The sequence below is a fragment of the Phaethon lepturus genome, unplaced genomic scaffold, assembly GCF_000687285.1.
Source record: "Phaethon lepturus isolate BGI_N335 unplaced genomic scaffold, ASM68728v1 scaffold22199, whole genome shotgun sequence".
Lineage (NCBI taxonomy): Eukaryota > Metazoa > Chordata > Aves > Phaethontiformes > Phaethontidae > Phaethon > Phaethon lepturus.
The window spans coordinates 1-14,180 of record NW_010565930.1 but is presented as its reverse complement, the minus strand read 5'-3'; the positions used below and the strand labels follow the sequence as shown (position 1 = coordinate 14,180).

At 55.4% G+C, this 14,180-nt stretch overlaps 3 protein-coding genes across 3 annotated transcripts in view; 1 reads left to right on the top strand and 2 right to left on the bottom strand.

The window, feature by feature from the left end:
• DRP2 (dystrophin related protein 2) overlaps window positions 1–1,141 on the top strand; it is a 21,045-nt gene extending 19,904 nt beyond the window's left edge. The window contains 7 exon segments of the mRNA XM_010295336.1: window positions 1–95; window positions 241–327; window positions 425–438; window positions 441–575; window positions 577–645; window positions 647–763; window positions 1,136–1,141. Coding sequence (XP_010293638.1) covers window positions 1–95; window positions 241–327; window positions 425–438; window positions 441–575; window positions 577–645; window positions 647–763; window positions 1,136–1,141 — 523 coding nt within the window.
• Window positions 1,142–1,320: 179 nt separating this feature from the next.
• Window positions 1,321–7,962, bottom strand: LOC104627206 (aryl-hydrocarbon-interacting protein-like 1). Its single transcript, XM_010295335.1, has 7 exons — window positions 7,867–7,962; window positions 6,988–7,167; window positions 6,589–6,777; window positions 6,336–6,512; window positions 6,064–6,205; window positions 5,279–5,554; window positions 1,321–1,373 (listed from the first exon to the last, which is right to left on the bottom strand). The coding sequence occupies exons 1-7, from the start codon at window positions 7,960–7,962 to the stop codon at window positions 1,321–1,323; spliced, it is 1,113 nt and encodes a 370-aa protein (XP_010293637.1).
• Window positions 7,963–8,904: 942 nt separating this feature from the next.
• Window positions 8,905–14,082, bottom strand: TAF7L (TAF7-like RNA polymerase II, TATA box binding protein (TBP)-associated factor, 50kDa). Its single transcript, XM_010295333.1, has 11 exons — window positions 14,004–14,082; window positions 13,219–13,297; window positions 12,922–13,055; window positions 12,398–12,524; window positions 12,131–12,189; window positions 11,049–11,121; window positions 10,526–10,642; window positions 10,137–10,325; window positions 9,923–10,035; window positions 9,551–9,610; window positions 8,905–8,949 (listed from the first exon to the last, which is right to left on the bottom strand). The coding sequence occupies exons 1-11, from the start codon at window positions 14,067–14,069 to the stop codon at window positions 8,905–8,907; spliced, it is 1,062 nt and encodes a 353-aa protein (XP_010293635.1). The 5' UTR covers window positions 14,070–14,082.
• Window positions 14,083–14,180: the final 98 nt, after the last annotated feature.

Here is a 14,180-nt window from a genome sequence, read left to right as displayed (position 1 = left end):
TTCAGCAGCCTCTTCCTTAGCTTCATCTCCACATCAGTCTGAAGGCAGCCAGACAAAGGAGAAAGAGCACAACACCCCAGACACCGAAGCAGCAGGTGAGGACTGGGCTGAGCTCTCGGCCCCACTCCCTTGGTTGAATGCTGCCTGCACGCTGCCATCCTGCAGAGATGCTGGCTGACAAGGAGGATGCCCAGAGAGCTTGCTCACACCCCCTGCCCCCCGCCCTATTTCCCACTGCAGATGAGGTGGAAGCCAAAACCCAGGAGGTCAGTGTGTGCCTGGAAGACATCATGGAGAAGCTGCGGAGCGCCTTTCCCAGCTCTCGAGGTACTCGAGTGAAATCGCCCTCTCTGGCCTCTTACTGCTCCATCATATGAGGTTTTCCCCACAGAGCCCGGCCCCGACCCCAGCTTCCCTGTGACAGCTGATCTCCCGCAAGTGCCTACAGCCAAGAGTTATGCTGTCACAGCTCTGCTGGGACCGGTGGGTGGACTGGGCACAGCGAGGATGAGGAGGAGGTTTCACACCTGCAAGGAGAGGCAATCAGAGCTGCCAAGAGCATGGACCAACTAGGTCCCCACAGATGATCTGCAAGGCAGCCTCCTGCCCTGCTTGGGGCCCCACACCCCACAGGGCTCCACACGGCGAAGAAGGACAAACCTGCCAGCATCAAGTTTTCAGTGATCACCTTGGGCCACCTCCTCGCTTTATCCATGTCCAGACCCCTCTCCAGGAGAAGTGGAGGCCCCAGTTACCTGGCGAGGTGGAAGCAATTGTGCAAGCTCTCCTAGCTGCTCATGGATGGCTCTTCCCAACAGGGATGGGGACTGCAGGATGTGTGTGTGGACGGTGCTCCACTCACCCAGTGGGGTTTAGTGTTGTCTTTCTTCTGTCCCTCTGTGCTCCAGCCTGGGAGCAGCACTTGGTCCCTTGCCCAAGCTGCCCACACGCATGCCGGGGGAGATACTTGGTGCCAGCACTAACATGAGGTGGGACAGAGCTTCCCTCTCTGCGCATGCAGACCCTCATCAACTTTCTGCCATCCCTGAGCAGGATCCTCCTGGCTCTGCAGCAGCCCTGTTCTAACCAGGTGGCTCCAGGTCTTATTTTCCTGACCTCTCCATTTCTTTTTCAGGTATGACCTCGCTTATCTAACACCTCCTGTGAGCCAGCGGCTTTTCCTAACCAGCTACCTGGCTGCTTTCCTCCCCCTCCTCTCCCTGCCATGCTCCCTGTGCTGCGGCAGACCTCACACAGATCCCCTCTGAGCTGGCCATGCAGGATGCTTGCCAGCTCCAGAAGATCTCAGGGGAACATAGGTCATGCAGGAGTGGGACTGTGGGCTCCTGGCCACTTGGCCACAGTATCCAAGCCTGGGTGGAAAAAGTTCAGAAGAAAGAACTGAAGCTGTGAAAGCTGCCTGTCTCCCCTCACGCTCACAGGCTGCTGCCTTTGACCGCAGCCCTTGGGGGATGCAGATCACAGCATCCCACTCTTCTCCAGTTGTGCCCAGGGGCCTCCAGGTTCATGGGCACCAAAACACTCCTGGAGCCACCCAGTTTTTAAGAGAACTCTTTCTAACAGCATCCAGCTGCCAGCCTTATGGATTGAACTCCCACTGCACCCAGGGCGCTGCAGCCAGCCAGCAACACACTGTCTGGTGGGGAACGTCTGTGAGGTTTATGGGGTAGGGATGAGTCCATGTTAGAGCTTCAGCCCAGCTAGTAGCCTTATCTTAGAGGGTCTTTATAACAGAGCCTTATCATTTAATTTGCATATATTTCTATATATTATATATATATTCTGTACTTAAATACTCTCATGGACTCACTCCATTGAATTCTAATACTGTAAGTGCAGCTGCCCTTAACTTTCAGTCTAGCCCAACATCTGCTCCTGTGGGGATCAGCACCTTCCCCATTGCTGGTGCTGCTCTGGAGCAGGGCTGCTGCCAAGGACCTCAGCAGAGGGCCGGCCCAGAAGCAGGTACTCTGCCCCGCCTGGTTTCCTGGGGAGTTGTGCCTTCTGTGGCACAGAGAGCCTGTCCTGCCTGGGCCTGGCTTCATCTCTTGGGGAGCCTTGGCTCCTGCAGCTGCCCATCCCCACAGTACTTCATTTGTTCAGCCATAGCTCCAGCCCTGGGGCCACCAGTGTGTTGGGCTGTGATGCAGGAGCATAGCAGTGCAGGCAGGCAGTAGCACAGGCAGGGCACCTCCTTGCCGGGTCCAAGGAGCAGCTTGCCCTGCTGCTGCCCCCCAGTTTGAGCTGGGCTGAGGGGCTGGAGGTACTTGTTGGAAGCAGGCAAGTCCCACCAGGCAGTAGAGGAGGCTGTTCTGCAAGCTGGCGGGGTAGCTCCGTGGTGGTGGCTCCGAGTCCCAAAGGCTCCCTCATGCTGGCTGACTCATGCTGTGTTATGTCGAGAAAGAGGTAGAGTCAGGTGCTGTGGGGTGCCCCAGAGCGGAGGCTGCGATGGCCCTGGTGCTCTGGGGCCACAGGCTGTGGAGGGATGAGATGCCTGAGCCCCTGGGGCAAGGCAGGGCACAGGCAGAGCTGCATGCCCGTGTGAAGCATCCTGCCCAAACAGGGCTTGCTGTGAGGACAGGGACGGGGCTGTTGTCAGTGGCTGGGATGGGATGCAGTGGTGAGCTGTCTCGGGGAGCATGTGGGAGCCCAGGGCTGTGCGGGCGGTTGGCTTCGGCGTGCTGGCAGAGGTGCGAAGCAGTGCCCACACCGGGGATTAGGAGGTGAGAGCCTTACGGCCGGGTGTTCGGGTCTTGTGCTGCAGTGTCTGCTAGCAGCAGCACGGGTTGCTGTCCTTGCTGTCCCCTCTCACTGCCGGGCGAGCGGCAGGAGTGCAGAAGAGGTGGCACTGGTGTCGGGCTGCTTGTTTGACTGTGGTGAGGGACCGCATGCCAGCCTGAGAGACCCAGCTGGATCCCCCTGTTATCAGAGTGGCAAGATGGGGGAGCGTGGGGAGGAGCGAGGTTTTGGCCTCAGGATGAGGTCAGGAGTGCCCAGCCTGGGGGGAGCTGGAGGAAGGAAAAGGCAGGATGAAGACAGAGCTACTGGCCCTGGTGCCAGGTGCGGGGAGCAGCGGTGGCCAGGCTGGGTGCTCGGGCTGTCAGCTACAGGGTGAGTGCAGGCTGTGTTTGGGAGCTGGGGTGCAAGCAGGAAGGGGAGCAGGCTGGTTAATGCTCTGGTAACCATGTGCTGTGGTGCTGCTGTCCTCACTGCTTTGCGCCATGGCTGCTCTGGAAAGAGAATAAATTTGTATTTATACTGAGACCCAGATCGGTGCTCTGGCCTCTTCTGTCCACGCACCTCGGCTGAGTCAGGGCAGCTCCCAGTGCTGTGCCATCCTGGCACTGCTCCTGCAGGGCTGCTGGGACATGGCTGTCCCTGTGCCCTGTGTCACCCTGGCTGCCCACACTTTTCGAGGCAGAGCAGAAGCTGTGATCTGAGCCCCTGGCTCCAGATGTGTCCCCAGGACATCATCTTCCTTTGTCCTCTGCCAGCAAGGTCTGCTCGGGGCCGTGTGGCAGCATGAGGGCTGGGACGGGGCTGTGTGGAGACAGACCCACTTCCTTGCCTGGAAACTTCTGCTGTAGGAAACCCTTCAGCCCCAGGAAGGATGTAGGCAGCAGTGGGATGCTGGGCAGGCCATCATCTGCCCCCGTACTTTCTCCCTGGAGCTCCATTTGGTCTCCAGTGCCCAGAGGTGTCTGGGTGCCTCTGCCCCAAGTGCTGCCCATGTTCTCCATGTTTCCATGGCACAGCGAGGAGCTCAGCTGAGGACTAGCCCAGGGAAAGGCTGGGGACTCTCAGGCCCTCCCCGCCACACAGGGTGCAGCCCAGCCCCAGATGACGGGTGAAGCCTACCCAGGACTGATGCTTGTAGACTTGAGCTGGACCTGCTCTCACCCTTGCCTGGAAGGGCTGGTGGTGCTGGGCAAAGGCCTGACACGGTGCTACTGCAGGGAAGTACTGCGGCAGCACTCACACAGAGAGATTCAGGAGCTTAAAAGGGGGTGAAATGCAGCCTCTTTCACCCTCCTTTCAAGGGTAGAGCAAAACGCCCCATCCCCATCCCTGTGCCGCAAGCTCCAAGGCAAGGCAGGAGGTGCAGACTGTGATCAAGGAAGCCAGTCACGTCCAGGAACAAATCCAGCACATGGTGCCAGGGAACAGCTTTTATTTCTCAGCCAGCAAAGCTCAGCGGGGCCCAGCTGAAAGGCGCTGGAGCCGATGAGTCGGGGCAGGGAGTCAGCAGGCACTGCTGCACAGTGGGGCTCGTGGTCCCAGGGGCGGCAGGGTGAGGACAACATTGTTCCTGTGTCACTGCAGGGCCAGGCCCCAGCCCTGGGGCTCCCTCTCAGGGTACAGCAGCCCCACTGCCTGTGCTGTGCCTCCTCATCAGTGGTCCGGCAGCCTTTCCTCCATGCAGGGGTAACCAGCCCTCCTCAGGGCTGGCTGTGCCCCAGGATCGTGGCTCTGAGCTCTCTGGTCTTGCTGCACTGACCTGGGGATACACCACCCCCTTCCCTGGCTGCTATGGGGCAGGGGGGTACTCCTGCCCCTCCGCCCAGATCCTCATCTGCCCCCAAGTGCCCATCCTGGAGCACCACCCCAGGGGTGAAGCTGTCTGCGGGGATGTTGCCCTCCCCAGCATTTCCCCGGCTGCTGCCTGCTTGCTGCTCCCTGCAGCTCCTCTCTTCCAGCGCCTCTCCCGGTATTTCGTTCTCCAGCTCCAGGGGCCCCAGCTCTGGGGCTCTGCCTGGCTCAGCCCTGGCCATGCTCCCTGTGCCAGCTCCCTCTGCCCCACCAGTTCCCTGCTCCAGCCCCTCTGCTGCCCCACACTGCCCTACAGCCAGCTTTTCCATCTCTGCTGCTGGACTCTCTTCTTTGTCCTCCTCCACTTTCTCCTCCTCTGCCTCTTCCATCTTCTCTTCCTCTTCTTCCTCCTTCTCCACCTCCTCCCCCTCCTCCTCTTCTTCCTCCTCTTTCTCATCTTCCTCCTCTGCCCCCTCCTCTGGTCCCCAGGTCTCTGGCTCTGCCCCACACGTGCCCAGGTTTGCTGCTTCTCCCAGCCCCATGCCATCCCTTGCTTCCATCTCCACCCCTGCAGGCTGCCTCTGGGCTGCTTCTCCTCCTGGTGCTGCCCTTTCACACCTGGTCCTGGGGCTCCCTTGTTCTGCTTGGTCAGCCCCTGGCTGTTCTGCTGCTTCTGTCCCTGCACCCTGCTCCCCCCGCCCAGGGGTCTCCAGGACCCCAGCCTCACCCTGGGGCGCCTCTTCCTGCAGCACCGCCCCATTGCCCACCTCCCCATTCTGCTGCCCCTTGCTGACCCGTGGCCCCTGGAAGAGCCCCTGGTAGCGCTTCCGATCCTCCACGTGCTTCTTCCTCATCCTCTCCCCCAGCTGCTTCAGCTCCTTCTTCACAGCAGCTGCCATGGAGGCGTCAAGGTGAGCCACGCGCAGGAAGTCCTCCCGTGCCTCCCTCTCATTCCAGACAGCAGCATGGGCCTTCGCCCGCTTGAAATAGGCCTTGGCGTTGTCTGCCAGGAGAGGAGAGCCCCTGGTGGGTGTCCTGCAGCTCAGGGCCACCAGCCACAGGAGCTGGAGACCCTGGAAACCCAGGAGACATGAAGAGGAAGACATCATAGGCAGGGGAACATGGGTGGACACACTTGTAGGTAGGGATACTGTCATGGGCAGGGGTACCAGGACCATGCACATACCACCATGGGCACCAGAGGACATGGAGTGTATGGATCATCGTGGGCAAGGGGGACCATGGTGGGCAGGGGAATTGGGATAATGTGGGACAACATCATGGGCAGGGGGGCCTAGAAGGCACAGGGTAAAACAGGGACACGGGCACTGTCATGGGCAAGGGGGACCTGGGTTGTGGGTTCTGTGGTGGACATGGGGATCCAGATGACATAGGTACCATCACGGGCAGAGGTATGTGGGAAGAGCATTGTCATGTATAGGGAATCCAGAGGACAGAGTCCCCTGGGGCCATGGGCACCCAGTGGGAGGGTAGGATGCAGGGCCCAGGTACCGTTGTGTTTCTGGAGGAGCTCCGTCGTGTGCTCCAGCACCTCGTAGTACTCGCCCAGCTCCAGCTGGCACTGGCAGTAGTTGAGCACCAGCGGCGTCACCAGGCTCTCCAGCTTCAGCCAGCCATCTTCCCATGGCTTCTCCTGCACCAGGGAGCCATGATGAGTGGTTCATGGCTGTGGCCATCCCCTCTTGGCACCCAGGGCCCCCAGGCAAGTGCTTTGCTGAGGAAACCCAGGCAGGGATGAGAGGAGGTGGCTGGCTCCTGCTCACCTTGGCCTGGAGGTTCCTCAAGCAGATGACAGCCTCCTGGTACTTTGCTGCAGCCTGCCGAAACTCCTTGCGGAGGACGAGGCGGTTGCCCTCGCTGTGCAGCACCGGCACTGCTGCCAGCTTCTCCTCTTGGCTCATGGCCCAGGTGTCACGCTTGTACGCTGAGGGCTCCTCCACCTGCATGGGCAGCAGGAGCTGACCTGCCTGCCCTGGCTGTCCCCATGCTGGCAGCCATCCCTGCCATCCCCCTTACCCGGAACAACTCCATGATGAAGATGAGGGGCTGCGGTGTCCGCTGCAGCTCATCCAGGTCAGCATAGCCCGTGCTGTGGTAGTCAAACATGTTACCCATGCCACAGCGGTGCTTCTGCCCTTCCAGGGGGTCCCGGCCCTCTGCGATCCTCCGCATGCCCCTGGAGACCAGGGCATACATGCCCGTGTGCTGCAAGGAGGTGGAGCACCCTGCTCAGCCACATGGGGCCAGCCTGCACCCCCTTCCTTCTGGGGCAGCCCCCCTGGTGCCATGGCTAACTGACACCTATGCCCCCTGTGCTTGCACCAGGCAAGGCTGGAGCATCTCTGGGGTGCATGGTCCTGTGCTCTGGCTCTGCAGAAAGGAGGGGGGTTGGGTGCCCATGGGCCCCTCACTCACAATGGCATCACACCAGAACTCGGACACCTCCCCGGTTCGCATGGAGCTGAGCAGTGTCTCCCAGATCTCCAGCTTGAACATCTTCCCCACAATGATCTCCATAGGGATGCCAGCTTCACGGCTGTCATCTATCACTGTCCGCTCAAAGTCATCCTTCAGCGTCTGGAAGTGGAAGGTGATCTGCCTCGGAGAAAGCCCAGTGTTGAGCCAGGGCAGGCACCACAGTAAGAGCCCTCCGTTCCCTCACCAGCCCCAAATCCCTCTACCACCGGGCCAGGATGTGGGGCCAAGCCTGCTCCCAGCAAGGTGCTGGTTTGATTGGCAGCTTTCTATCCACAGCAGAAGATTGTGCCTCCTACCCGCTTGTCTTAGCAAGCAGGTGGTGGAGTGTCTTAAACGCCATCAGTGCTGTATCCTGCTGCTCTGTCTGGACTCCCCCTTTATAACCCAGTACAGAGAGCTCCCACAGCACCAGGACCTGGCAGAACCCACACTGACCTGCCCATACCCACAGGCTAGGGAATCTTGGAAACCCCCAAGAGCTCCCCATTGGCATCCCTCACTCCTGTTTGACACACACATCAGGAAAGGCAGATTTCCAGCAACCCTTCGCAGCCACTGAGCTCTGACAGCCCCAGGACAGAGGTGGGTAACAGCACCAATGCAAGGTGAAGGCAGTGGGCAACGTCAGCCATCACTGTGACGGCAACATGGCTGCCTGTGCCCAAAAAAGCCCTTTCTGCATGGCCCCTTGCGAGTGATCTCCTGGAGATGGGATGTCCTCATACCACACCTGGAGCTTGGCCTGTGGGCAGGGATGGCGGTGTCGGATCCACTCCCCTCTCCTAGGGCTTTGGGGTAACAACCAAGATGACTTACCTTGCTCCCATCCTGCAACTTTGGCAGCTCCCCTTGGCCTCCATGCAGAATCTTCTTTTTGACCCCTTCCACATTCAGCAGGTATGTTTCCTCCATGGCTGCTCCTGCTAGCCCCCAGGAGCACGTCACAGGCACATATACTCTGCGTCTTCCTCAGGTTATATCCCTTTCTTGACTATCTGGACACAGATGTCATCTCCAAGGGCTGCTGCTGGCCTTTTGCTTTCTGTGCTGGGGCAGAGTGTGGAAGCCCCTTCCCCTGCCCTTCAGGTTGCAAGAGGGGTGCTCTACCACAGCACACCCTTGCTGAAGCCCACAGTGCCCTCTGTTGCATTCTGGAACTGCGTTTCTAATCCTCTTTCCACCCTGCCAGGTTAATCTGGGATTTGCCTGCCTAATCTGTGAGGAATTAAAGAAACTCCCTGATCAGGAGGGCCTCGGTCCTCCCAACAGAGTGACAGCTCACAGGGTCCCCTTCGCATGCAGTTTCCCTTTGACCCAGCCACGCAAGAAGCATTTCAGCAAAGGAGCCCAGCAATGCTGCCGCCAGCACCAGCCAGGAGCTGTGTGGTCAGGCACGAGCTGGCAAAAGGCAGTGCTCGCCTGTGCTCCTGAGACCATGAAGAACAGACCAAGGTTGGAAACGGCACTTTATTGAGCCTGGTTTGCAGACGTAAGCATTCCCCAAACACAAGAACAAGCTTCTACCAGGCCACAGCCCATCAAGCCCAAGACTGAATAAGATGCAGAAAGCTGCACCGCACTGTGCCAGGCAGAACTAAACCCCTCTGAGAGAATGGTGCTGAATATTTACAGTAAATACAGTGTTCTGGCTGCTCTCACAGGCATAGTCCAATTCTTTAGCTCCACTCAGCCAAGTCCAGCACAAGTGTATGTGAGAGCAGCTCTGACACGGAGCCTCAAGCACCACCTGGCAGCACATCTGGCAGCAAAGGTGTGTGACTAGAGCAAGGACTTCAGCATGGCAGATGAACAATTCCAGCTCTGCTCACAGGTACAAAGACCCAGGCCTGCTCCTCACTTCTCCATGAGGGACTCCAGTTGCTCCTGCAGGGATGTCATCTAGGAAGAGGGAGTGAGGCATTACAGTAAAGCATGGCTGGAACTCCTGGCAGCTCCAGCCCAAGCACTTCTGTGTTTCTGTGGATCTTCTACCTACACCAGTGGCTGCTTTGCCTGTACATGGCAGGCAGCTTGTGCCTGGGCACCTCTGGGGCTGAACTCAGCACTGCCCACAAGATAAAGCCGCACAACAGGAACCTGCAAGTGGGAACCTCCTGCACTGGAGCCTGGTTGAAACTCAGCAGAGCTGCCAAGGCAGGAAATCTGCCAAGACCCTACAGCTACTGCCTTTTCTTGTACATGGGGGCTAGTGGGTTTCTGTGTCATGTTTTACCCCAGGAAGCAATCCTAGCAGCCTTGGACATGTTTTGGCTCACTGCTCCTCCAGAAGGAAGGCTGCAATCAACCCCATTTCCTATACCTCCTTGTGCCTTAGAAAGCTCCATGCAAGTACAGATGAGGTATTGTACCACAATTGACCTGTAACACCAGAGTTCAAAGCAGCTGGTGTGGTACAAGATTCAAGAAACTTTGCCAGAAGCCAAGCCTAGAACTGTGTTGTGCCCCAGTCCTTCCCACTCCACTGTGGGAGTTTCCTCACCTGCTGCTTCTCTCGCTCTTCCTGCTGCTTGAACTCATCCAGCACAGCCTGGAGACGGGTCTGCAGAGACAAACATGCCAGACCACAGTTACCAATGTGTTCTCAACTGAATGGGTGCTGGCACAATATGTCAAATGGCACAGGAAGCCCCAAGCTGCACTGACAACCAGCCTCCTTATCTCCTGCAGTTTCATGGATTGCTTTGTCTCCATGGGGAAATGTTGGAATGTGCATGGTCACACTACAATTATTTGTAACCCAGCAGGCAAAGGCCCCTGGCTCTTCCAGGGCAGCAGCTGAATCAGTCTGCTGGATCTAATGGCAAGCCAGTGCTAAGCAGAAGACTTGAGAAGGCCCCAGGACAGCTCTCACCTTGAGAGCTAGGTTCTCCACTTTCATGATGAGATCTTCCTGGCGCTTCCTCCTGTCCTGCGTCTCCTGGAGTTTACTTTTCAGGTTGTCAATCTGTTTCTGGATCCCCATGACTGTAAGAGAGAGGGAGCTCAGACCCACAGCAGCAGCAGAGCTGGGCAGCACAGCCTGCCTGGCACCCTGGTAATTCTGCTGTGCTCTGCCACCCACTCACCTATTTGGTTGGAACCCTCATTCTCCTGTTGCTGCCCATCAGACTCATTCAGCTTGTCCTGCAGCTGCCTCTCCAAGTCCTCCTCAGTGTCCATGATGTTTAGGTCTTCGTCATCATGATGATCTCTCTCATCCTCATCTTCGCTGCTGCTGCTGATGTCATTAAATATCTCCCGCAGTTCATCATGTTCTAGTGGGGTGCAAAAGGAAAGAAGAAAAACACAGCTGATGACCTTTCAGTGCCCTTTGCCTGCCAGGGACCATGTTAGTACAGGGTGCCTGTTTCAATGCCCTCTCTCCTTTGCTCTGGGTAGGGCTTACCGCAGAGAGAATGGGCCCAACTGATTACTTAGTGGCTAGAAAGAAAAAAACAGCCTTCCCCCACTGCACCTGAGGAGCCATGGCCTTGCTTATGTCCTGACATCCCTGGGGAGGAGATGTCCAGGCTGGTGAGCGAACCATGGTTGTCTACTTCTTTTGTTTCATCTTCAGCAATGACTTCCCAGCCTGACAGCAGGAACAGATGAGTCAAGGGAAAAAGAGGAACACGAAAGATGCAGTATGATGAAAGAATGCCAAAAACTGCAGGAGATCACTGCCCCTCCAACAACTCTGGCCTTGCAGCTATGGATATCCAGGATGAACCACCTCAGCCCCTTTTTTTGATGACTTCTCTGTTGTTACTTACTATTGCTCAGTACAATAGTACAGTCTGCAAGGAAGGTCACCATAAAGAAACAATGAGTTTTGAACAAGGTGAAGATGAAGCTCCGAAACTTCAGTGCCTCTTGTGTGCTTATCTCCCAGTCTCTCACACCCACATAAAGCTGAATTTGTCTCTTCTTTCCACAACCCCAGGTCACACATAGTGTCCTGTCCCCCAGTTGAGCTTTTTTTCCTCCTAAAAGGATACGGACACTGACAGCTTCAGCATCTGTGCTCAGGAGACGCTTCACCTCTTTTTCCACATCAGGAGACTCAATATACTGTGACAGCAAGGGGAAAGAGAACAGAGACACTGTTAAATGTCTCATGCAGGCTGCTGGTCAACTCCAACTCTCCACCTCTGGATATAGCTCTATTTCAAGCTTTTCTTCTGTTATGCTTTCTGCTCAGTCTTTGCTCATGGTCACCCTAAAAGTCATTCATGCACTTCCAGAAAGCAATCCATCTTTTTTCTACAGAGCTCCTTGGTGGGCTGTGTACTCTCACTTTTCTACTTATACTACATATGAAGTAAGACTTTTCTGTGTGTATGCAGGAAGTCCTTGAGGTGTTGTTTCCTGATGGATGGTCAACTCCACTCCTTCGCATCTCACTCAAAAGAAGGTTTCATTTTTCACTTTAAATTAGCCAGGAATCTTAATGCAGTGACATCAAATCTCTCCTATGGGCTATAAGAATGTCTCAAGTAATTTGTTTCCCAAATGTCATGCAAAATAGCACTCCATCCTGTTCTCAGAAACTGCAAAGCAGAGAAGAACAAGTCTTCCCAGCCTCATGGTGCTGCATCTCCCCAACACCTTGCCTGGCTTGTGCATATGCACAAAGACAGTCTCTGAGCTCCATCTGTTGTCACTCCCCCAGCTGACATGAGTTACTCTATTTGTAGTGTTGCTTGTTGGGGAAGTGAACAGGTCATGCATAGAGAGATTTCAGCTGGGAATGCTGGAATGAGTGAAGCCACGCAAGTCTTCCTGTCTTCTCTATGAGCAGGAAGAAATGTGCTATGGCAAGGCAGCCACAGAAATGAATCCAGTAGTTCCCTGCATGGAGGATTTTCCCCTCAGGAACATCTTGGAAAACATGGACGAAGGATCCAAAGAAGTATTTAAATCTACTAACCTCTCTTCACCCTCATCTTGGGCAAGGAAACACGTGAAGCAATGTTAAGGAATTACATGTTTTCTGGACTAATAGACAGTTACAGTTCTAATGTGTCTGCCTTCCTATCCCTTGGTTATTGCATCTGCATCTGTGTGAGAAGCAACTCACCTTCTTCTTAGCTGTCTTCCGGAATCGTCTCTTCCGTACATTTTTCAGAGGAAGGGTGACTGTGACAGAGGAAACAGATTGCATGTGTCAGGCAGATGGCCTAATGGGAGAGCTGCATGCCAAAAGCAAGAAGATCCCTTCAGGAACAGAGAGCGCACTGAAAACATAGCAGCAGCACAGCCAGGACACAGCAGTGGTGAGTGCCCTGCACAGCTGTGGGGACACTGGGGTGCTGAGATGGAGGGGTTTGGCACTGCCTTTACTCACTGCCGTGGTTCCAGATGAATTTCTTCTCTCTGTCCTTGTCCTTCTTCTTGTTTGCCTTGGGGTCAGTGCTCACAGTTTGCTCTTCCAAAGGGGGGTAGAGATCACCATCCACAGTGCAAACAAGCATCTGGAATCCCCACATAAACACAAAGGGTGCTTATCATAACGCAAGGACAAAAGGATGTGAAAGCTTCTCTGGAAAATGAACAGTGACTGCCCACTGCAATGTTGTCAGCCAAAAGGGATTCACGGGCACCGGGTACAAGAAACACAATGTTTCACACCTAGCTCAGTTCATATTAAACACACCAGCAGTTAAGCTGTTACAAGGACAATCACATTTCATGATTCAGAAACAGGATTTCTAAACACCAAGCGGAGTGGGGAATTTTAAACTGCGAATATTTTGAGAATACAGAAATTGGCCACATTATACTGGGTGTCCAGTTGCCAAAGTGTACAAGGGTTTTCCGGGAGCAAGGAATTAAGCTCCTTTTGGGGTAGGCAAGAAGGACAGCCCATACCTGGCAAATATCTGCTGTCTTATAGAAGGTTTTCTTGTCAATGGTTTTTAAGCTCTCGATGATGCAGGGCAGATCCACCAGCTTGGCTGCCAGTGGCACTCGGTCTACGCGGACAATCCCGTGGCGCCCATCCGCTGCAGAAAGCCACAGGACAGGTTAGTGCTGTCACTAAACAGCTAAACTGAGCAATACATTCCTGGGCAGCAGAAATTGCATGGGAAAACACATGCAAGTTGTACAGCTTCACTTGTGGACAGTCAGAGGACTTTTAAGATGCCCTGATCCCGCTCAACTCACCGTGTAGCTCAATAGTGAGCCTGTCCTTCAAGTTGACATTCCCGGACTGTACTGCTCGCCGCACAGTGGAGGCATATTCCTGGGAAGGTTGGACAGACTTATGTCAGGACTGAGTGTGCTTCCTCTGAGAATCACCAAAGGCTTCTGTCCAACCTACCCAGCTTTAAACAGCCCTGTCATCCCAATGCAGAAAAAAACCAAAGAAAATAGCATCCTCCTTCCAATACCACATGTTAACCCTATGGCTCTGCTATTGCCAGTGCCCTTCACACCCTCCGACATGACACAGCTGTGATAGTGGTGTGAGGCCCTTGACAGAGCTACCCTGCCAGGGGACCACAGCTCTGGGGGAAATTATAGCTCCACTCACCAAACTCTCATGGCCTCAGGAGGACACAGTCTCAGCTTTAACCATCTAACAAATAGCATTAAGTGCACTGACAGCCACGGCAACTGAAGACCCAGCACTTCCTAAAGCTCCAGCCTTACAGAAATTTCCTCCCCAATCCTCTAAGCTGTCTTCCAAGCCTCCTGCTCTGTGTCACCAGAGCACTTCTCAAAACGAGGCTGTTGAAAATCTGTTCAATGAGTGGGAATGGGCTACCCAAGGCCAAAAGCATCCTGCCCCTTCCACACCCCTTGTCAGGTCTGAAGATTTCCCACGGACTGCACCCGCCTTGTTAATTCCTCTCCCAACCCCCATGCTCGGCAAGCAAATTGGACTCAGCTGCCTGTCAAACGTGATGGTGGCCTCTTCAGCTGTACCAGACCGAGTGGTCTCTTACCGGTGGAAGTCGCAGCACGAACTGGCTCTCCAGCTCATGGGGAGCATCGTCCTTGCTCTTACTCATCCTTTCCTCTTCAGCTTGGAGAACAAGATGCAATTACCTCCTCACCAAGAAGGCTCCTACAAGGTAACCCCAGCCCAACGCCCCCAGGGCCAGGCTCTCACACAGGGGCGG

What these genes read in the sequence shown, in the direction of transcription:
- LOC104627206 (XM_010295335.1), bottom strand. Translation starts at nt 7,962, where the DNA reads ATGGAGGAAACATACCTGCTGAATGTGGAAGGGGTCAAAAAGAAGATT. An exon ending in AGTTCTGGTGTGATGCCATT is followed by an intron (nt 6,778 to 6,987) that starts GTGAGTGAGGGG and finishes ACCTCCTTGCAG; the next exon opens with CACACGGGCATGTATGCCCT. An exon ending in TGAGGAACCTCCAGGCCAAG is followed by an intron (nt 6,206 to 6,335) that starts GTGAGCAGGAGC and finishes TCCCTGGTGCAG; the next exon opens with GAGAAGCCATGGGAAGATGG.
- TAF7L (XM_010295333.1), bottom strand. Translation starts at nt 14,069, where the DNA reads ATGAGTAAGAGCAAGGACGATGCTCCCCATGAGCTGGAGAGCCAGTTC. An exon ending in ATTCATCTGGAACCACGGCA is followed by an intron (nt 12,190 to 12,397) that starts GTGAGTAAAGGC and finishes CCTCTGTCACAG; the next exon opens with TCACCCTTCCTCTGAAAAAT. An exon ending in GCAAGGCCATGGCTCCTCAG is followed by an intron (nt 10,326 to 10,525) that starts GTGCAGTGGGGG and finishes GCACCCCACTAG; the next exon opens with AACATGATGAACTGCGGGAG.